This window comes from Taudactylus pleione, unplaced genomic scaffold (assembly GCF_031769625.1).
Source record: "Taudactylus pleione unplaced genomic scaffold, aTauple2 ptg000244l, whole genome shotgun sequence".
Lineage (NCBI taxonomy): Eukaryota > Metazoa > Chordata > Amphibia > Anura > Myobatrachidae > Taudactylus > Taudactylus pleione.
The window spans coordinates 8,724,347-8,747,051 of NW_028284646.1; the positions used below are offsets into that span (position 1 = coordinate 8,724,347).

Below are 22,705 nucleotides of genomic sequence, written 5' to 3' on the forward strand. Positions count from 1 at the left end.
GTCGATTTTATTTTTTGCAAAAACCACTCAAATTGCCAGTTTTTTTATGACTGAATTGGCTCAAGAGCATCTATTTAAAACGTATCCAAAACAATTTTATAAGAAAAAAATATAATTTTTTTTTGAAACACATAACATTAACACTGATTATTATTGTATTGGTCATCAATGTATCGGAACATCGATGTTCAAAACATCACGACCATGAATTCCCCAGCGGCTATTCCTCTGAGCAGCCACCAGGTATACACTGGGGGGCTGATAGGTGGTTAATTTACATTTCTCCAGCGGCTGCACCTCTCATTAGCCACTGGTTGGGGGGGGGCCTGCCATGCTGCCTGATCAGCAGTGATCAGAGCACGGTAGACACTGGGGGACGGTACAGGGATGCAGAGGGGTCTCTGCAAAAAATTGTCAATAACTACACTGCTCATTGCTTGACCTGTGTAGAATTCTGCTGCTCCACAAATGCTGCTCTGGCTGTAGCAATGTCCTTTCAGGTTTTTTTACCTGTACAGCTTTAATTTGGATCAATACTTATTCTAGGTATTAGGTAATTTAATTATAATTTAAAATGATGGCATATTATATATATATATATATATAATTATATATATATATATGGGATGAGCAGGCTCGGTTCTACTCGGTTCCGTTCGTTTTTTTTTACCGAATCTTATTGGCTATTCAAAACTCATGACAGCTGATACCCAATAAGATTCGGTAAAAAAATCCGAACGGAACCGAGTAGAACCGAGCCTGCACATCCCATATATATATATATATATATATATATATATATATATATATATATATATATATATATATATATATATATAATAAAAAAAGTGTATTTAGCCCTAGAGTAATATATCTGAACATTTAAGAGGTTTCACTTACCCATAGAAATCCATGATGCATGGAAAGTGTATCTGGATCATTTTCACTACTTAGGTAGGGTTCAGGATTATAGACGGCACATTCAATCTGAAAATAAATCATGGAAATGCTAATTGGGTCACAGAACATTATGTCCATACCTGGGGCTATAACTGTATACTTAAATCACATACAAGAGATATCATTAACCTGCAGAGGCATCAATCATGTGGAAGGTAAGATAGTGCTATAAATAAGGTCACACGTTGTTGCCTGGCATTAAAAATATGTGTACTGGCATCTGAATCAGTGCGACATTGCTGCTTGTACATTACAGATTTACTGACAAGACCAGATGGGTGCCTGCAGCCTGAATCCTATGAATGCCAAGTCAACATAGAGTTATTGATGGATAAAATGTAAAGATGAAAAAGGTCATACAGAGAGGATGTAGGCTGTGCTAAACTTGACCTTGAAAAATAAAAAAGTTATAACTATAATGACTGCTCTCAAAGTATGATTCACCTTAAATTCCTGTTGTTTTGACATAATAACTGGAAGGTGCTTAACAAGCAATGGATGCTTTTCCTTTTTGATCTGGTTTCCCTCATCTTCTAGACAGAACCAACCAAGCTGGTTCTCCTCTCCTGCAGGATAAAAAACACCATAAATGAATAACACTTTAAGTGTTGTAGTCACTGTTAAGCTGGGTACACATGATATTGTTAACGATTTGGCCGATTCTGATGCATCGTAATGAAAAATCGTAAATATCATGCAGTGTGTATGCACTACATCGTGTAGTGCGTGCTCCCGTGGGGTCAACAGCTGCATCTTTTGTACATGCAGTCAAATCAAGCAATGCGGCTGATGATCACATGCAGCGATTTACAGCGGGGACCGGGCACCGGATCGCCCAGTTTGTACGGAGCGCCCGATATGTCGGCCCGTCGGCAGGGGGCTCGTCTCGCTGGGTACAGATGATGTGATCACTTCATCTATTTACTCTACACTGTATAGCAGGGGTGGACGGGGCCATGACGACACAATCGTGCCACCACGCCCCCTGCACAGCCCACCTTTTGACCCTCCACGCCCCCTCTGTGTCTACCCGGCTTCCCCCTCCCGGAGCAGGGGGGCAGCAAAGTTGGCAAGTTTGTTATACTTATTCATTTACAAAAAAATGGAACCTCACTGATAAAGCCTCTCACATTTGTAGTTCTTTTTTATGTGACCATGGTTGGAAGTTGTGCTGTCCTATCCAGAGCCCTGCAAGGTAAGCTGACTCGGCGGAAACCTAGGACCTGCTGGAGCTCAGTCAGACAGGCTGTGTGGGGATGCTTCTCAGCCAATGGAGTGGTCTCTCATTTACAATTTTGCCTAAGAGTACAGCCATGAATAAAGAATAGTACCAAAACATCCTCCAAGAACAACTTCTTCCAACCATCCAAGAACAGTTTGGTGAAGAACAATGCCTTTTTCAGCATGATGGAGCACTTTGCCATAAGGCAAAAGTGATAACTAAGTGGCTCTGGGAACAAAACATCGAAATTTTGAGTCCATGGCCAGGAAACTCCCTAGGCCTTAATCCCTTTGAGAACTTGTGGTCAATCCTCAAGAGGCGGGTGGACAAACAAAAACCCACAAATTCTGACAAACTCCAAGCATTGATTAGGCAAGAATGGGCGGCCATCAGTCAGTATGTGGCCCAGAATTTGATTAACAGCATGCCAGGGTGAATTGCAGAGGTCTTGAAAAAGAAGATTGACTCTTTGCTTAAACTTAATGTAATTGTCAATAAAAGCCTTTGACACTTATGAAATGCTTGTAATTTTACTTCAGTATACCATAGTAACATCTGACAAAAAGGTCTAAAAACACTGAAGCAGCAAACTTTGTGAAAACCAATACTCGTGTCATTCTCAAAACTTTTGGCCACGGCTGTAATCCAAGCAAAAAGGGGGCTACTTTGAGGAATCTAAAATATAAAACATATTTTGATTTGTTTAACACTTTTTTTGTTTACAACATAATTCCAGAAGTGTTCTTTCATAGTTTGAGGTCTTCAGTATTAATCTACTATGTTGAAAATATATATATATTTTATTCTTTATACCGTTTATACACCTGTGACATCCCTGTGTCTTATGCTACATGTTGTTCTTCCTGATTCAATAAATCTAAGAACTGGTTAGATCTAACGTGTGAAGTAACCGCCACCAGCACCAACACCTGCATTACATCTTTTACACTATATGTTAGTATGGCCAAGTATATTATATCCTGATATTATAGCAATCGGTTAGCTCACATTTCACAGGAAGGTAAAACAAACAAAATGTTTGTTTAAAATAAAAAAACAACAACACATACCTGTTGATATGTTCATAAAAGTGCAGGTAAGAGGTTCAAGGGTGTGCACTGTCATTGTGACACCACTCCTACCATGCAGAGTTGGATCTAGTTTACTTAGCTATAGCACCTAGAAAAGGCTTCTCTTTCATCTGGGCTGGGGGACACTGGACCATGGGGTTGTAGGTGGGAAGGTGTGGAGTTGGCACTAATGACTGAAATCTATAACCCCAAAGACCCCCCCCCCCCCCTCTGCAATCCCTGACTTCAGTGTAGTTTTAGTGCCTGTGGAAGGAAGGCACGTTTTTGCTAGGGCTCCGCTGCCTTTCTTAGCATATATATTTATTTATTATTTTCCCTGAGCTGCCTGCAGCGGTAGAGTAGCGCAAGCAGGGGGGGAGCTGAAATGACGGACAAAAAGTCCACAAAGGGCCATACCCCCACTAGGGCTATATATTTTGCATGTGCCCAGTGTTAGGTTAAATTACCATGTGGACAGCTGGATGCAGGGGCATTGTGTGTGGACTGTCAGGAGCCCACGTGTGTGCAGCCAGAAGGGGAGCCACTCCGGTTACGGAGGAACCCCAGAGAGAGGAACTGACTCAAGTAGCGCCAGCCCCTACTTTGCCATCACCGCCCGCAGTAGCAGTGGTCAGTTACCAGGGCCCTGATCCTCTGTGGATCCATACCATGGAGCGCTCAGCGGCAGGGTTGAGAAGGTTTCCTCCTTTATGGAACGCTTCTTTGAGGATCCTAGATTGCGCACAAGCATCCTCTTCCATCCAGGGGCCTGTTAGAGGAAGATCCCGAGGAGGAAGAAGAGGAGGAGGGGGAACTCCCGATAGAGGAGGGTCTGCCCGAAGAGGAAGGTTCAGAGTCCACGTCAAGTCAGGGCGTGGAGGACCGGATTAAGGCAGTACGACAGTCTTTTGACTGCCTAGACCTTGACGCCTCAGCAGCGGCGGAGGTGCCATTCAAGCGGAGGCGTAAGAGGGTCGTTTGTTTTCCGGCTTCTCAGGATCTCTCGGATCTTGTTGAAGATTCCTGGAAGACCCCGGACAAAAAGTATGCTACTTCTCGTAAGTTTGCAGCCCTTTATCCTTTTACACAGGAGCAGGTCACCAAGTGGGAGTTGCCTCCGAGACTGGATGCGGCCGTGGCTCGTTTAGCCAAGCACACGGCTCTGCCGGTCCAAGGGGCGGCCTCCTTTAAGGATCCACTGGATAAAAAATTAGAGGGATGCCTTAGGAGTATATTTATGGGCGCCGGGGTTGTTATTCGCCCATTGTTGGCATCTGCATGGGTCTCTAGAGCCATGGGAGAAGTGGGCTGACAAATTAGTGGCAGGCCTTTCCGGTGACTCATCCAGAGAGGAGTTGCTGGAACTGGCGGAACAGATTCGTGCGGCAGTAGACTATGTCTGTGAAGCTGCACAAGATGGAGCGCAGATTTCCTCTAGAGTCTCAGCTACGGCTGTTGCAGCGTGCAGAGCACTCTGGCTTTGCGCCTGGGAGGTGGACACTGAATCTAAACGCGCTTTAGAATCTCTCCCTTTTGGTGGGGCATCCTGTTCGGCTCGGAGCTTGATACTATCATATCCCAGGTGACAGGCGGAGAGAGCGCCTTCCTGCCTGTGGTGCCATAGAGGCAAAAGGGTTCACGGTTCCCTGTCTTCCGTTCTTCCTTTCGAGGGGAGGGGTCCGGTTAGGGGTCAAACGGCTCGAGGACGCTCTTTCCCCAGTAGGGGTTCTGCCCCACGGGGCAGATTCTCCGCTACATTCAGGCACCAGGCTGCTAGGGCACCAGAGAAGCCGAGTAACTGACAGGATCTCGGCTCTTCCGGTCTCGGGGAAGGTGGGGGGCCGTCTCCTCCTTTTCCGAGACCGGTGGGTAGCTTTGGGAGCGGATGCCTGGGTAAGGGGCGTTGTCTGCCAAGGTTATATGGTCAAGCTAAGGGGGCCACCGCCGCAGCGTTTCTTCACCACAGCATTGCCCAAGGAGCCGGAGAAGAGACTGGCCTTAAACCAGGCTATCGGTTCCCTCTGTTCCGAGGGGGTTATAGCTTCAGTTCCACAGTCTCAACAAGAACGGGATTTTTACTCCAACCGGTTCCTGGTTCGAAAGCTCAATGGCACTTGTCGGCCAGTTTTAAACCTACGAGCCTTGAATGCCAGCCTATGGGTGGATCGGTTCCGTATGAAATCACTCCGGTCGGTGATCCAGGGTATGTCGGCAAACGAGTTTTTGGCGTTTCTCGACATCAGAGACGCATATCTCCACATACCGATTTGGGTGGGGCATCATTCTCTACTCAGGTTCACAGCTGGGAGAGCTCATTAACAGTTCCAGGCTCTGCCTTTCGGACTGGCTACAGATCCATGGATCTTCACAAGGATCATGGCAGCGATGGCAAGTCTGCTGCATTCCGAGTGGATACTGAATATCGAGAAGAGTCACCTCATGCCGTGCCAACGTCTGTTGTTTCTGGGGGTGATCTTCGATACAGCACTGCAAAGAGTTTTCTTGCCCAAGCCCAAAGCCCGGGCCCTTCAGGACTTAGTCAGGAAGGTGCTGTCTGCCCCTCGCCCATCCGTCTGGCTAGGCATGAAGTTACTTGGTACAATGGTCTCTACCTACGAGACCATCCAGTATGGCCGCTTCCATTGACGGATCCTCCAGTGGGAGATTCACCGGAATTGGACGGGCTGCTCGGATGACCTCTCCTCTCAATTGCTGGTTCTGTCAGACAGCACTCGTCAGTCACTTCACTGGTGGTTGACTACAGATCACCTTCTCCAGGGTCGGTCCCTGGTTACTCCCAACTGGATCATTGTCACCACAGATGCAAGTCTCAGCGGTTGGGGAGCGGTGACAGAGAACCTCTGTCTCCAGGGGACCTGGTCGGCATCAGAGATAGGGTTTTCAATAAATGTGCTGGAGCTCCGGGCCATATATCTGGCCCTGTGTGGGGCCCAGGCCGGCCAGTGAGGATCCAATCAGATAACGCCACGGCGGTGGTGTATGTAAACCACCAGGGCAGAAGCAGAAGCGTGTTTGCCATGGCAGAGGCAAGTTTCATTCTCACTTGGGCAGAGACGTTTGTCCCAGCAATTTCAGCGGTGCTTCCAAATTCAGAGAATTGGGAGGCAGACTACCTCAGCAGGACCACTATCCTAACAGGGGAGGATTTGGGGGCTGCCAGAGGTGGGCCTGATGACGTCTCACCACAATTGCAAGGTCCCTCGATTTTGAGAGACGTCCAGAGATCCTTTGGCATTCGCAGTAGATGCCATGACAGTTCCCTGGAACTTCCGTCTGGCCTACATATTTCCTCCCATGTTACCAAGAGTGCTCCGTCGAGTCAGGGAGCAACAGGTGTCGGTCATCCTAGTGGCTCCAAACTGGCCACGCCGGTCGCGGTTCGCCACAGTTCTTAAACTAGCCACAGGTCCAGGTTGGCATCTTCCGCTGCGACCAGATCTTCTTCTGCAGGGGCCATTCTGTCATGAGGACCTGCCTCAGCTGGCTTAACAGCCTTGTTGTTGAGACCGAGCTCTTAAAGGCTAAAGGGTTTTCCCTTCAGTCATCGGTACCATGCTCCATTTCAGGTTTCTGCACCAGAATTACCACAGGGTTTGGAAAACTTATATTATGTACTGCCCAGTTCCGCCTTCCAAGACTGCTGACTTTCCTTCAGGGTGGTTGGAAGCCGGCTTGCGGCTTCAATATTTGAAGGTGCAGGTTTCAGCTCTGTCAATTTATTTTCAGCAACGTCTGGCTCTCCTTCCAGAGGTGCAGACTTTTTTACAGGGGGTTTTGCGAGTGCAGCCTCCATTTCAGCTGCCTGTAGCACCATGGGATTTGCCCCTGGTTCTATCGGTTCTTAAGCAGGCTCCGCTTAAGCCATTGGAATCTGTGAACCTACGATTATTCACGTGGATATTGTTTTTTCTTATGGCCATTGCCTCAGCTCGGCGGGTCTCTGAGTTGGGGGCCTTGTCTTGCAAACCACCTTTTCTTGTTTTCCATGATGACAAGGCGGTTCTCAGAACGGTTCCTTCTTTTCAACCGAAAGTGGTTTCATCTTTTCACTTGAACCAGGAAATAGTTTTTCCCGTTTTCTCACCTTCACAGTCTTCAAGGGACCAGGACGATCTGTCACTGTTGGATGTCTTCTGGGCCCTGCGGATTTACTTAGACAGAACTTTGGACTTACGTCGCACGGACTCTCTATTTGGTCCTCTGCGACGCCCACAAACATGGCTGGCCAGCCACGAAGCAGACTATTGCAAGATGGCTCCGCTCAGTGATCTCAAAGGCTTATTCAGATGCGGGGTGCCCGGCACCAGCCAAGGTGTCGGCTCATTCCACTCGTGCTGTGGCGGCCTCCTGTGCGGCGCGTCACGGGGCCTAGGCTGAACAAGCTACCTGGCCCTCTGTCCAAACGTTTGCGCGGCTCTACAGGTTTCATATTTTTGCCTCCGGTGAAGCCCATTTTGGACGTACAGTTCTCCAGTCAGGCAACCTGAGCATTCCCTCCCCTGGGGGCGGCTTTTGAAAGTCCCATCGTCCAGTGTCCCCCCAGCCCAGACGAAAGAGAAAAGAGGATTTTTGGTACTTACCGTTGAATCCTTTTCTCTGAGTCAGGCTGGGGGACACTGCGTTCCCTCCCTCGCGCTCAGTCGTTTTGAGTCTGAGATATGATTTCGGTCCTAACTGAACGTCAGTTTCATTATTTTTCGTTATGACAGTGTCACTGAATATTGCTTCTTCTTACTAGGCACTTTTGAAGTTGTACTGAAGTCAGGGGTTGCAGAGGGAGAGGGAGTTATAGATTTTAGTCATTAGTGCCAACTAGACACCTACAACCCCATGGTCCAGTGTCCCCCAGCCTGACTCAGAGAAAAGGATTCAACGGTAAGTACCAAAAATCCTCGTTTCTGTATTTGATCAGTATTTTTAATTTCGCAAATGCATACCTCTATCAGCAGAATCATTTGCATGTATTTACACTACAGAACTGTTTTTTCCATAATGCTTATGGCTTTCCCGCAAGAACTGGCAGGTAAGTGGGTACATATGAGATAAAAAGTGCACCCAGGACCAAAACAGACATCTAGTTAAACTACTAGGGCAACTGAAGAAAAAAAAATAGTCTATGTGTGATCACAATATAATAGTAGATGACATGTATGACAACTAATATGCTGGACATTGAAGAAAAACACATGTGCACCACTCCACTTTAATGACCATTCAATACAAAAGGATTAAGGACACATTTGAGTGGCAAATTATGTCATTCGCAATGTATTTTCATTTCTATTACAAAGTGAAAAAAGAAATGAAACCTTATTTTTAGAAAGAATAAATTTTATTTGTATGGTAACACAAATAAGGTGTGTTTTTACCTTGTTTTACAAGTTGCTGGTAGCTAACTTTATCATTGAAGTTCCCTGACTTAGAGTAAGACAAAATGTTCATTAAAATATGTGCATAAAGCCTTGTAAAATGTGTTTTTTATCCCACATTCACTGTATTTATATTGAACACATGGAGCTATAAGACTTACCAAGAGCAAGTTTAGCCATCTGTAAGTTACTGATCCATGACTGCTTTGCAGTAGGACTAAATGTATTAAACACTGCAGTAAAGAAAGCCATCCGTCCTGATCTGGAACATATTTAGAAAAGAGGATAAAAGAATATACATAGTGGAAACATTAACAGCTACTCTAAAGTGATCTTCTATATGAATACCATGGGTGGAAAATTATCTGGGAAAAAAATACCACTGACTTGTCATGCTTGCCAGGAAGCTGGAGCTGAATTCTGCAGCGGTCTGCGGCTCGGATTTCATTCTCTTTCTTCAAGATCAGCTTTTGTAAGCCTGAAGACCAATCCTGGGCAACTGTGTGATTCAGATTCTAAACGAGGGGTAGAGAGCTGCCTATCAGATCACTGCAGGCAGATGTGAACTCAAAAGTGTCCCCACTCAATCCAAAATGCAATGTACCCTATTCCTATGCCTATAAAACTGACATACTGAATGCAGTCCTGCTATGTGTCATCAGTAAACAAGATGGACATCCTTAATGTATGGAGAAGGTGAATGGACATTTGCTGGCATGCATACAAGTGTACAGTTTCATATAGCTTATTGTGAAATGTGTCCTTTTATAGTATTTCTCTACAAATATTCGACATATGGGCATAATTTACTCTGAATGGAAAATCTCACTTCATTGTTGGTTGAACTTATTACATTAAAACTGTATTTGTAAGTGAACATGGTCACGTGTAAGAGCATAAAACCTATGTATGAGGTTCCAATTCATTTATATTTCTCTCCTCCCTCTGATTTCCTTTCTATCTCTGGCAGCATTGTACATAAAAGAGAATAGACACATTCAATAGTAAAATGAAAAGTGCCTCTTCCTGCCACCGAAGGTTGGGAAAGATAAAGGAAAAGGTAATTCACAATTAACTAGGCCATTTCTAGCTGAAATGCTAATGGCATCTACAGTACGTGGTTTTACAGCATGTGGGAAAGGCATAGTCACTTTAACCCCTGCATGACCAGCCTGTGTGTGGAGCACCGGACAACACTGACCTACTCTCCCGGAATGTCTGAGAGACTCCAAGGGTAAACAAATGTATCCCACTTAAAAGCAGACAAGCAGAATTATGTAATTTGATATTTTGCAGCTATTAAGCTCATACCTTCATTCATGCTCTTCATGTACACCAAGGATGCATTTAGTTACAACTATTAATTCTATATAACCAGACGGTACTTAAAAATATAATGCAAATCAGGAAATAAGGGCTTACCTGATAGTTTCCTTTCAGATGTGAAATTAATTGTGCAATTTGGCTGACAACATCCAAATCATGAAGCAGATTTTGTAAGTCGTGGTAAAGCTGCCCAGGTCCCATGTATAATTTATCTATAGTAACACATAACAACACACACATTTTGTTTAGGGTGTTTAGGAGGCTATAACAATAATTACAAAATGCATTACATTGTTTAGGGTGTTTAGGAAGCTATAACAATAATTACAAAATGTTACAATATCATTGACCTCTTCTCATATATTTATTATAATTAGTAAAACTTTCTGAACATTTTGATTAATAATAATAATAATTTTATTTAAATAGCGCTTTTCTCCTAAAGGACTCAAAGTGCTTTACATTTACAGTACAAAATAAGCTTAAACAAGGAACATTAGTGAAATGCTTGGGTGAATAGGTAAGTCTTGAGTCTACTTTTGAAGGATTCTAGAGTGGAGGCCTCTCGAACTGTGCGGGGAAGTGAGTTCCAAAAGGTTGGTGCCACAAAACTGAAAGCTTGAGGCCCAGACGAATTCCGTGAGATTCTAGGTACTGTTAATAGTCCTTCGTCAACGGATCGCAGTAATCGAGAGGGATTAAGGCAAAATACATAAAAACAGTAGTAATGCAAAGTAAACGCCATTAAAAAAATTGTAGAAGAGCAATTTTAAGTAAAATACAGAGCAGTACAATTCAAATACTACAAGATAGAGGGACCTCTTGGCACAACCAGTGTCAAAACTGAATTAGCTAGATGGCCTTTTGTGGCTTAAATTGTTAATATTTCTAATAATGTTGTATCCAAGTAAAATAATGTGCCAAGTAGAAGCCAAAATATACTTAGCTGAAAATAAGAAATAAGCAGGACAGACAAATCTGAATGATTTCCTTTGGGGTATTAAATTACTATGACAAATTTACACATTGACAGTGTGATTTCCCTATAGGTCACCAGTTCAATCCATGCTGTACAAGTGTTCGCCCAACAGTTCATGTTTTCAGGATTTCCTTAATCATGCAGAGATAGCTTAGTCACTTACTGTAGCTGCAGGGCTGTGGAGTTAGTACACCAAATCTTCGACTCCGACTATTTTACTACTGTCTGACCCCTTCATGAATGGCAAATGTACTGTATATCAATGTATATTAGACAGAAAGTAACAATTTACTGTAGTAAAATTGTAGCACAAGACACTGTCACCAACATCATATAAATCATCAGGCAACTTAGAATGCTTGAGCATAAAAAGGCACAATATAATGTAAATTTGTTATGGAGGCGCAGACTAGCCTAAGTGTAAAATGCAGTGTACAAATAGAGCTGACCGATATGTGCTTGTAGCATGTAACATCATGCAGTATTTTCACTGCAAGCTACAACAACAATAAGTGCATTTGCACACCTTGCTTGCAGTGCTACATGATTTGTTCAAAAAGTGCAATTTGCACCAACTCTAAATCAGGACCATCATTAGCCTCTCCTCTGTTCCTCTACCAACAAGAGTGTACATGTGTTAAGGCAATCGCTGATATTTATATAATATTACACATTTTTGTTTTGAAGCTGGCGTTTGGGTTGGTACATTTCTACTTCCACGTGAAAATGGTTTCCAACTGCACAGCCCTGTTTGGCTGTGGCAGCAATTATCCTACCTCTTCACACAGAAAGGAATACTGAAAACATGACCTCTTAGGGGTATGCAAAAAAACAACAACATATCTGTGAAACACTGGTGTAAGACATACTCTATATACATACTGTAACAATGTCAGTCAGCAAAATTTCAGACACAGCGGTTTCTGTTAGCCAGACAAAAACAGAGGAAGACATCAACCATAGCCCAAAAATAACTTTTTCATACAGATTGTTTGTAGCATTTAAAACAAGCGACCATTAAATTAGTTAAGTATCAGCGAATTCCCCTTTTACCCCACATTGCAGGGTCGCACCTGGGATTCTGTACACGAGTCCATGCCAGGTGCGACCCGGCTGAGACCCCTTTCAGACTGGCGGCCCGACCCGGCCTATTGCCGGGTCCATGACGTCACCACCATCAAGTGCCGGGTCAGCGCTTGGAGACCAGGGTTATTTCAACTGGGCCCTTTGACATGGAGCATATCCCGGGTTGCTGCGTGCTTACGTGTAATAACCAGGTATATTGCTGGCAGTGGGAAATGGGTGTAAGTAACAACTTAAGTATACTGTAATTGTTTGGCCCATTCAAAAGAGAAAATTGAAAGTGAAAGCTGTAGATGCTACAAAAATTAGTTACATGTATAATTTAGTGTATTATATGACCTGGTAAGTCAAGGCCCTTTCTTTCATGAGGACTTGACCTGTCTAGATTTGACAGCAGGGCTGTTGGCAACATGATCTTGGGAGCAAAAGGATTGTGAGAGCAGGTCATTCAGACTAGTATGTAGACTTGTAAAACTATTTGTTCTAGATTACCACTGTATGTGGAAGGCGTAGATTGTATGGTGTACAAAGAATGGAGTTCCTGGTTCTTTTTGGTTGACACATCTTCTGTCTTTCTTACAGTCCTGTGTGGATGTGGGATTGTGTCTCTCATTACATCCAAGAGATTATGAGTGGACAACCTCAGACTGATCTGCCGAAAAATCTAAAAATACATATTCCTGACAAAGAAGAACTATACGCTTGGGTTGACCAGGAGGGTTTGGTGTGTAGAACCTATCTTTGTGGAATATCATATAAGGAGGTTACAAGACAAAGCTGTCAGCTCCGACATCCTCCTAGCTGATAAAATGGCTTACAGATAGTAACTTTCCAAGTGAGTAATTGCAGCTCAACTGACTAAAGAGTGTGTCTACCAAAAAGAACCAGAAACTCAATGCTTTGCATGGCAGTAGTTGCCATTTAAGCCTTTTTATTGAGTCGAGTTGAAATGACTCACTTGGGGCGGATTGCACTGCGCAATCACATTTTGGATGCACTACAACCCACGACTTATCGGGTGCATAGCAGTGTTAATATACACTTAGAATTGCGATTAAAATCACAAAGGACTGCTCTTCCAAAAAATAGCTGTCCTTTGCAATGATAGGACTTCCAGCTTTATGACCTGGGAGTCCTTTTGCAAATGCGCCAGTTGACGCGCGCGCTGCAGGGGACACTGGGAGGGATCTAAGTGGATCCAAATTGTGAAAAGAACAAACAACCAAACCTAAAATACTAGATCAGGGGTATCAAACTCGTGGCCATCCAACTGCTGTGGACTACATATCCCAGCATGACCTGCCACAGTTTTAGCATGCCCTAATAGCAAAACTGTGGCAGTGTATGCTGGGATGTGTAGTTCCACTACAGCTGGATGGCCTGAGTTTGACACCACTGTACTAGAGAAATTGGGGAGGGATCGCAGTGTCCCCCATATGGATTCAGAGAAACAGTTTTTACGGTAATCATATTGGTAATACATATTGATTTTACGCAATCCCAAATTGATTTTATCACAGTGTCCTCCAAATAGATTCAGATAAGCAGATTTCACAGTAATAATATTGGTAATACATATTGGTATGTAGTATTTAGAGATATAGTTCATGGAGTTAAAGAATCTTTAAAGTTTTGAAAATAGTAGCATCCTTTGTTTAAAAGTATACTAGATGTATTCTATACTAGAATGTACTATTATGGAGGGTACACATGGAGCGATCAGACAGATCAAACAACGATAAATATATCGTTGTCTGATCGTCCTGTATGTTCGATATCGAACATCCAGCACATGCACCAACCCCCAAACGACTATAACGACCCGTGATCAACGATCGCGGCTCCCTATAGTAACAGGCTAACCTGACCGATATCGACCAGGTTGGCCTGCATGCACGGGCGATGGTCGATATAGATATCGATCATCCGTGCCTGCGCATCAACCTTCGTTTGGGGGTTGGAAGGGGCCAAAAAATGGACAATATTAACGATATAACGATAAAAGATATCGTTATCGTTTATATCGTCCTACAAAATCTGACCGTGTGTATGCACCATTATTTTATGGGTGATGTTACAAAAACAAAGACAGTTGTTTATCAATGCAACAACTTAATTTCAGTGAAATTATTAAAAAGCACATTCTGAACAAACAAGTTTAAACAAAATAACAGACTGTACAGTTAAAGGAAGCCGGTAACAAAATTCCTAATAATAATGATAATGGTTTATAAGGACTGCGGTAAAGCCACCCATGTTTCTGAATTTAGCCAGGATGGTTACAAACAAAACAGGCCACAAACCTTCCAGAGCCACAGAGCGGAAGGAAATCCTGGAAGGATGTAAAAATGCAGAGTGCACTCTGAAAGCTAATTGGTATTCAGAAGATTCTGGCTTAGTAATAGTGTGTATAATGAATTGACAAGAATGCTCTCATTGTGTGAACAACCTTCTCAGTCTGACAGCAGGGCAATCAGGCTAGATCAGATGCTTTAATCATGTTGCTTATAGTGACAAGATGAAAATGACAGGATAAGGAAAACTGTGTTGACTCTATAGATGTGGAGAGGAACACGACCAGCACAACATTATTCAGATGGAATCAAAGCTATGAGTACGTTGATTTGTTTTGCTATTTTTTCAACATTCTACGGCTGGTTCATCTGCATTTAACACTTATTTATCTACTCAAGTAGGAGTCAAGCAAGACTGGGTGGTGCAATTAAGGGGCTTCTAAAGAAAATGTTACCACCAAAATACAATTTGTTCTATATAAAGACCTAGAATTAGCAGTCTCCAGAAGTTTATCCAAATTATTTTAAATGTTGTTTGGGGAGTGCTAGCAGCTTTATATCATGAAACTAGTATTGTGATAGACTGGCATCTTTCTAGAGCAATAAAAAGTACAGTTTTGAGAGATGAAGGGCTGACTAGTTAAAGGGGAATTTAGAGAGCTCTACAATCACAAGTCAATGGTTTCCCCTAAAATATGTCACAATTGCCATGCCAGACAGCATGGGCCTGATTCAGAATTTCACACAATTTATCTGAACTAAGGGCCTGATTCAGCAGGGATCTCTACTGCGATCAAAGCTGCGAGTTCGCATGGAACGCAGCTGCGAAAATATGCTAATGCTTGCAAAAGCACAGCCGACATAAAGACGCCCACTGCTGCTTTCTCACATCCATCCACTGTTTCTCTTCTGTTTAAACATGGGTACCACCGACACACATCGACCACTCATGCAGCATTTACACCAGGTCTGACCTGCCGCAGACACTGAAAGTCTGTACGCACGCAGTGAGCTCTCAAGCTGCGTATGCAATCACAGTGGCTCATTTATGCATGCCCAAGCATCGGCGTTCAAACGGATAGGCACGTCTGTGTTTTTCTGACCACTCCCTCCCCCCCGCCCCAATCACACACTCTGCCATGGACTCCTCTGTGCATCCGTAATCACAGTGTGATTGCAGCTTATATGCAAGTGTAATGGTTAACAAATTGCTCAATCTGCGTACGTAGTTGCATTTGCTATCACTGCTGAATCAGGCCCAAAGTCTGATTCTGTATAAAGTGCTGCGATGCAGCAGCCGCGGCTTTTTGCCATGTGAAGTTCTGTTGTAATTTGTCTACAGAGTCAGTCGCACACAGATATACAAGTGTTGCATATCAAATTAACCAGTGCAGTCTCCTGGTGTGTCTTAGTCGCACTGCATTGCCCATAGCAATCAATTAGATTGTACTTAACATTTATCTAGCACCTTCTAGAAGATAATAGCTAGAATCTGATTGGTTGCTATGGGCAACATCTCCACTTCTAAAAACCCACACTTTAGTAAATATAATCCTAAAACTCAGTTTTGGGCAATAAAGATGCAAAAAAGATGCTTGGTGCAAGCAGAGTTGCACAGCACCTGGTAGTTCACTCACGCCAGGCATCTCACACTGCATGGGGCATTATATTTACTAAAGTGCAGGTTTATAGAAGTGGAGATGGAGAAAAATGATAAGTAGCATGTGATTGGTTGCTATGGACAAAACTTCCACTTCTATAAACCTGTACTTTAGTAAATATACCCCTAGGTGTATGAGGACACATCTGTATAACAACTTCCTAATATAATGTGGAGCCATCTCTAATCCACTCTGTGTAAGCCAGGTAGTGCCTGCATGAGTGATATTCTTAGTCGTCAGTTCTAGGTCTTATCAATGAGACATCTACTGCTCAAGTGGAACTTCACAGAAGTAATATTATAAAACAATTACATCTCAAAAATGAAAATAAACTGGGTGAAAAACATGTCATATTTCTCTAGTGGAGGCACTATGTACACTTACTTGGTGAGGGACTATGTACACTTACTTGGTGAGGCACTATGTACACTTACTTGGTGAGGCACTATGTACACTTACTTGGTGAGGCACTATGTACACTTACTTGGTGAGGCACTATGTACACTTACTTGGTGAGGCACTATGTACACTTACTTGGTGAGGCACTATGTACACTTACTTGGTGAGGGACTATGTACACTTACTTGGTGAGGCACTATGTACACTTACTTGGTGAGGCACTATGTACACTTACTTGGTGAGGCACTATGTACACTTACTTGGTGAGGCACTATGTACACTTACTTGGTGAGGCACTATGTACACTTACTTGGTGAGGCACTATGTACACTTACTTGGTGAGGCACTATGTACACTTACTTGGTGAGGGACTATGTACACTTACTTGGTGAGGGACTATTTACACTTACTTGGTGAGGGACTATTTACACTTACTTGGTGTAAGTCGTGCACATGCGCTCTAGGGCACCATCGACCCGACTATGGGCCTGACTCAGACCCGCTCGCGAGCGCTGACGCTCGCAAGCGGGTCGATGGTGCCCTAGAGCGCATGTGCACGACGGAGGGAGCTCCATCATGCGCATGCGCGAGACCCGGGGAGCGATGGGGAAGCCGTCACTCCAGGTCTCGCACCAAAGGGGGCGAGCTGTCGATGTTGATTGACAGCACGCCCCCTTTGGTGGGCGTGCCGGGGGAGTGGCTGCCAGACGGAGGCGTTCCCTTGGGAACGCCTACAGTCTGGGTCCTGCCCCACTGACATCACTAGTGATGTCAGTGGGAGTGATTTTGGCTCTGATAGAGCCAAAATCACTCCAGGGCTTGCGGCAGCGAGACCCTACCCCAGGGTCTCGTCGCAAGCCCGATGGTCGCGATGGTCTTGACCATCGCGACCATCATCATGGACGCTCGCATAAGCTGTGGGTGGTAACCCACAGCTATGCGAGCGTCCAAGAGGCCGCTCCAAGTTTATGTAGGAGGGCACTGATTCAGAGCGAGCGCTCTGGTCAGAGCGTCCGGCTCTGAATCAGGCCCTATGTACACTTAATTGATGAGGGACTATGTACACTTAATTGGTGAGGGACTATGTACACTTAATTGGTGAGGGACTATGTACACGTACTTGGTGAGGGACAAAGTACACGTACTTGGTGAGGGACAAAGTACACGTACTTCGTGAGGGACTATGTACACTTACTTGGTGAGGCACTATGTACACTTACTTGGTGAGGCACTATGTACACTTACTTGGTGAGGGACTATGTACACTTACTTGGTGAGGCACTTATGTACACTTACTTGGTGAGGCACTATGTACACTTACTTGGTGAGGCACTATGTACACTTACTTGGTGAGGCACTATGTACACTTACTTGGTGAGGCACTATGTACACTTACTTGGTGAGGCACTATGTACACTTACTTGGTGAGGGACTATGTACACTTACTTGGTGAGGGACTATGTACACTTACACTTACTTGGGGAGGGACTATGTACACTTACTTGGTGAGGGACTATGTACACTTACTTGGTGTGGCACAAACCACCTTCTCAGCTACATGTAAAGCAGAAAACCGAGACGGATTCCCTTGCTCCTCACTTTCTCCATATTCAATAACCTCAACATGCCCCAGAGGCACACTCCATTTCAGTAAGTACTTCTGGCTTTCTGTAACCATACTGCTGCCTTCATTAGATGATCTAAAGTATAGATACAATTTACCAGTGATGTCTCATAAACAAGGTTCAGTAATACACAATATTGCAATGGTGTCACTTCGTAATGAAGCACCAACAGTGAATAAAAACAAACAATAACGGGATGCAGTCACAATCACAGTGTTGACAGTCATGTCAGGTGCACAAGATCCACATCTGATAGGTCTACATTCTGCATAATGCCATCATTAGGGTTAGGCTACGGGAGGACAGAGTTCAGGTTAGGCTGCCGAAGGGAGGGTAGGGGACTGTTTTGTTGACATTCTAATCATGTCGGCATTTCATTAGTGTCGACATGATGAATGTTGACATGGTCAATGTCGACACGCTAAGCATGTCGAAATTAAGACCATGTCGATATTTTCCTGTCAACATTATGAATGTTAACAAAACAAATCCAACCCAATAACGGTATATATAAAGTTATATTTGAATGTAAAATTGTCAAATTTTTTCGCCTATGATTAGTTTTCATTAGTTATTATGACTCATTGCCAACTGTTACTAGCAAACAATCACTGCTTTTGCTGGAACACTTAAAAAATAATAGAGAACATAAAAATCCACTTGTGGGGAAAAAAAAAATCTGCATTGTTCTTCAATAATACAATATAAAACGGATGCAGATACATTTGCTTTGCTCTCAGTTTTTTCATCACTTTATAAAAGAATGAGACTGGATTCACCCTGGTAAGACTACATTCTACTGTTCACTGATTAGGCTGGACGCTAGAAGTACCGTCTGCTGCCATCTGCTGGCCAGTAACAGCTCTCAGTATGCGTTGGCAACAGACAAGAGCTAGAGATATACAGGCCGCCTGCTTCTCACCTAAGCAATATGATTTGAAATAATAGAAATTCTAATAATAGAACAGGGTTAAACAAAGACAAAATGTCTAGCATAAATATTTTTATGTACTCGTATTAATAGAAATTAAGAAACATCTGAATTCAGGGCAATAATGACATCATGATTGATAGAGTGATATCATGATTGATAGAATTCAACGATCACAAAGGAAATATACCAGCACTCTTCTGTCTAAAATATAGCCACTATTCTAAACAGAAGTGTAGCTGATGCTAATTTTTAGTCCATCTGAGTAATATGTGTAGGTGAGGGACAAATTGCAATTTGTGAGAGAATTCCAAATAATTAACCCTATTGTTTACAAACTATAATGTATTTTTCCAGTGTTACTTTTCTGGTACTGTTAAGAGATCATCCTGACGTTTTTTATATAAATGACCCCATATACGCAGTACCCACCTTGAATTAGCTGTGGCACACATCAGGACATCATTCAACATGAAGAGACGCCGCTGCTTGGTCTTTACTATGTCACCTCTCTCATTGTAAACCGTTTCTATCATGTCATCTGATCGGATAAGATATCTGCTGCCATTACTGAGGAGCTATGCAGCAAAATGTATATAAATGGCAGTTATTATCAATTAGTGAAAGAATGCGTAAGGTAATAACATTCAGAAATAAAGTTGCAAAATGTTAATTCTCTGTAGAGGTTAATAGAGGTTAATCTTGTGGTTACATCAATGATACAATGATACACTCGTGATTTCAGTGGTGAGCTTCCGGCTCTATTAGAGCCGAAAGCTCACTGGGGCTTGCGGCAGACTAGACCCTACCACAAGGGTCTCGTCGCAAGCCGCGATGGTCGCAATGGTCTTGACCATCGCGACCATCAACCTGGTCGCTCGCTAAAGCTGTGGGTGGTCACCCACAGCTTAGCGAGCGGCCAGGAGGCCGGCTCATTACACAGAAGCGGCCGCCCTCATTCAGAGCGAGCACTCTGAGCATTTTGCGAGCGGCTCTGAATGAGGTCCTCTGTTCACACTCCCCTTAACAACATCTGGCTCATATGTTGCCCCCAATGAGACTGATACTACGCTGACCACTATTACTTCCCCAAATAGATGGAGTAATTTGAATTAAAAAAAGGTGCAATTGCATGTACACTGATCAGCCAGAACATTAAAACCACTGACAGGTGAATAATATTGATTATATTGTTACAATGGGACCTATCATGGGGACGGATATATTAGGCAGCAAGTGAGCAGTCAGTTCTTGAAGTTGATGTGCTGGAAACAGGAAAAATGGGCAAGCGTAAGGATCTGAGCGACTCTGACAAGGGCCAAATTGTGATGGCTAGACAACTGTGTCAGAGCATCTCCAAAATGACAGGTCCTGTGGTGTGTTCCTGATATGCAGTGGTTACTACCTACCAAAAGAGGTCCAAAGCAGGACAACCGGGGTACTGGCGACAAGGTCATGGGTGCCAAAGGCTCATTGAGGCGCATGGGGAGCAAAGCCTAGCCCATCTCCTCTGATCCCAAAGAAGAGCTACTGTAGCACAATTTGCTGAAAAAGTTATTGCTGGCTTTGATAGAAAGGTGGCAGTGCATCACAGCTTGCTGCGTATGGAGCTGCATATCTGTAAACTGGTCAGATTGCCCATGCTGACCCCTGGCCACCGCCGGAAGCGCCTACAATTGATATGTGAGCATCAAATTGGACCATGGAGCAATGTGAGAAGGTGGCCTGATCTGATGAAACACGTTTTCTTTTACATCATGTGGACGGCCAGGTACATGTGCATGGTGTACCTGGGTAGAGATGGTAGCAGGATGCACTATGGGAGGAAAGCAAGCCGGGGGAAGCAGTGTGATGCTCTGGGGAATGTTCTGCTGGGAATCTGGCATTCATGTGAATGTTACTTTGACACACACCATCTGCCTAAACATTGTTGCAGACAAAGTACATAATGTGTCCAGCCACACTCAGGAATGGTTTGAGTGACTTCAAGGTGTTGATTCAGGCCTGGGTTTGGAGGAGAGGCCTGGATCTGCTGTTCTTCCCCCTACTTACCCGTCAACAGCAGGAGCCTCTCTCCCCAGCCCAGAACATGCTTCCGGGTGCTGGGCTGCGGAGGGTCCAGGGAGGCTGCTGCCACTGAGCAGCAGCAGTCTTCTTTACCTGCATGATGTACCGGGGGAAGAGAGATAGCACTGATCGTGTCCCACATGTTTCTGCCCCTGGCTGAGGGTGCACGGCGTCCCCCTGTGCAGCATGCAACGCCTTTTCAGATTTTTTTGTAAGAGGCCACACCCCACCAGTACCCTTGTTCTGCCTCGCTCTCTAATGCCCTGCCTTACTCCCCAGATCTCAATTCGATCAAGCATCTGTGGGATGTGTTTGAAGAACAAGTCAGAGCCATGGAGGTCCCACCTCCTAACTACACACCTAAGGTCTGCTGCTAACATCTTAGGGCCAGATACCAGCAGCGTAACAGGGCCCAAGAGCACCCGGTGGAGGCATGACCTAATGTCATCATATAGAGGGAGTGGCGATGCCATCACCGGCTAGTGCAGCACTGCCCCGAGCATACAAAGGACACTCTGCGCGGCAATAGTAGTTGTAGGGTGTCCTACCAGGCACCCAGCTAGTCAGAAGCAAAGGCCGTGGGGCAGTGACGGTCCCTCCCCTATAGCTCTGTGTAACGGCACCACTCGCACACCCTTAGTTACGGCTCTGCCAGACACCAAAGGACACTTTCAGAGGTCTTGTGGCATGAGGGGGACCAACAAAATATTAGACAAGCAGTTTTAATGTTATGGCTGATCGGTGTATATACAAAGCTGAAACTATTGCAAGTTATGTGAAGGTCAGCAGGAGAGCCCCATTTAAACTTTACACAATATATATAGCCAAATTCAGATTCTCTTTCAGCTGTCACAACAACTTTAAATACTTGTCTAATACATCAGAAAAAACTCGCAATCTCGTGTATGAATTTTTTTCTTAATAAATATTTGCTTAAACATGCACTGAAAGGCAAATTTTCAGTCTGAGCAATAAAGAAATCATCAATTAGCAGTGCATTCACAAAAAGCCAATCACAAGCTAGTGATGGCGACTGTAATCATTCTCCATCTTCACCTGCCCTTGACCACCCATATAAAATATGCAGGGCTAGATTAAAAATGTGGCGGGTGGGACTACAGCCCCAGGCCTCCACAAACAAATAGGCCCCTCCTCATAAATCAAGTAAATCTAGGTATGGGTGTCCCCCTTTTCCAAGAATTGCACATACTATTATCAGGAAAGAATGTATGCTTGCCAACCATCCCGAAATGTCAGTGAGAGGCCCTGAAGTAGCGGTTATCTCCCTGATCCCTGGACAATCTAGCAATCTCCCTGAAGCTGGGCTGGATAGGCGAAACACAGTGACCACGCTCCACCCACAAAGGAGGACACACTGGGCAGAAAAATAAGGAGGATATGTGCTACAAAAAAATGGCCACCACTCTCCAGCACAATGACGATTACATGAGTGACTGTGTGCCAAAGATGTTTTGATTTGAATCCAAGAAAGTGTGCTGATTCAATAGCCTTGCGTGTTACATTACAGGACGTGTGCATTTTATTCCAGGTGGTTGTGTTTAGGGATGCATGCTGCATTACAGGGGATGTGGGATGAACCTGACGGAGGGGAAAAAGTTATAGGGGGTCATTTAAGATGCTAGAAAATAGTAAACTAAAGCATATTTTTAATGTACAGTTGGATGTTAGTTAATTTTA

General features: G+C 44.0%; 1 protein-coding gene and 1 pseudogene across 2 annotated transcripts in view; one reads left to right on the forward strand and one right to left on the reverse strand.

The window, feature by feature from the left end:
* Positions 1 to 22,705, reverse strand: part of ARHGEF10 (Rho guanine nucleotide exchange factor 10) — a 154,862-nt gene that overhangs the window by 33,995 nt on the left and 98,162 nt on the right. For both annotated transcript variants that reach the window (XM_088479699.1, XM_088479698.1), the window contains exons 17-23: positions 19,373 to 19,518; positions 17,912 to 18,084; positions 10,065 to 10,180; positions 9,030 to 9,157; positions 8,804 to 8,904; positions 1,405 to 1,526; positions 901 to 987 (exon numbers count right to left, since the gene is read on the reverse strand). In XM_088479699.1, the coding sequence (XP_088335825.1) occupies positions 901 to 987; positions 1,405 to 1,526; positions 8,804 to 8,904; positions 9,030 to 9,157; positions 10,065 to 10,180; positions 17,912 to 18,084; positions 19,373 to 19,518 (873 nt within the window). The remainder of the gene's footprint in view (positions 1 to 900; positions 988 to 1,404; positions 1,527 to 8,803; positions 8,905 to 9,029; positions 9,158 to 10,064; positions 10,181 to 17,911; positions 18,085 to 19,372; positions 19,519 to 22,705) is intronic.
* LOC148516659 (uncharacterized) lies at positions 1,819 to 4,838 on the forward strand (annotated as a pseudogene).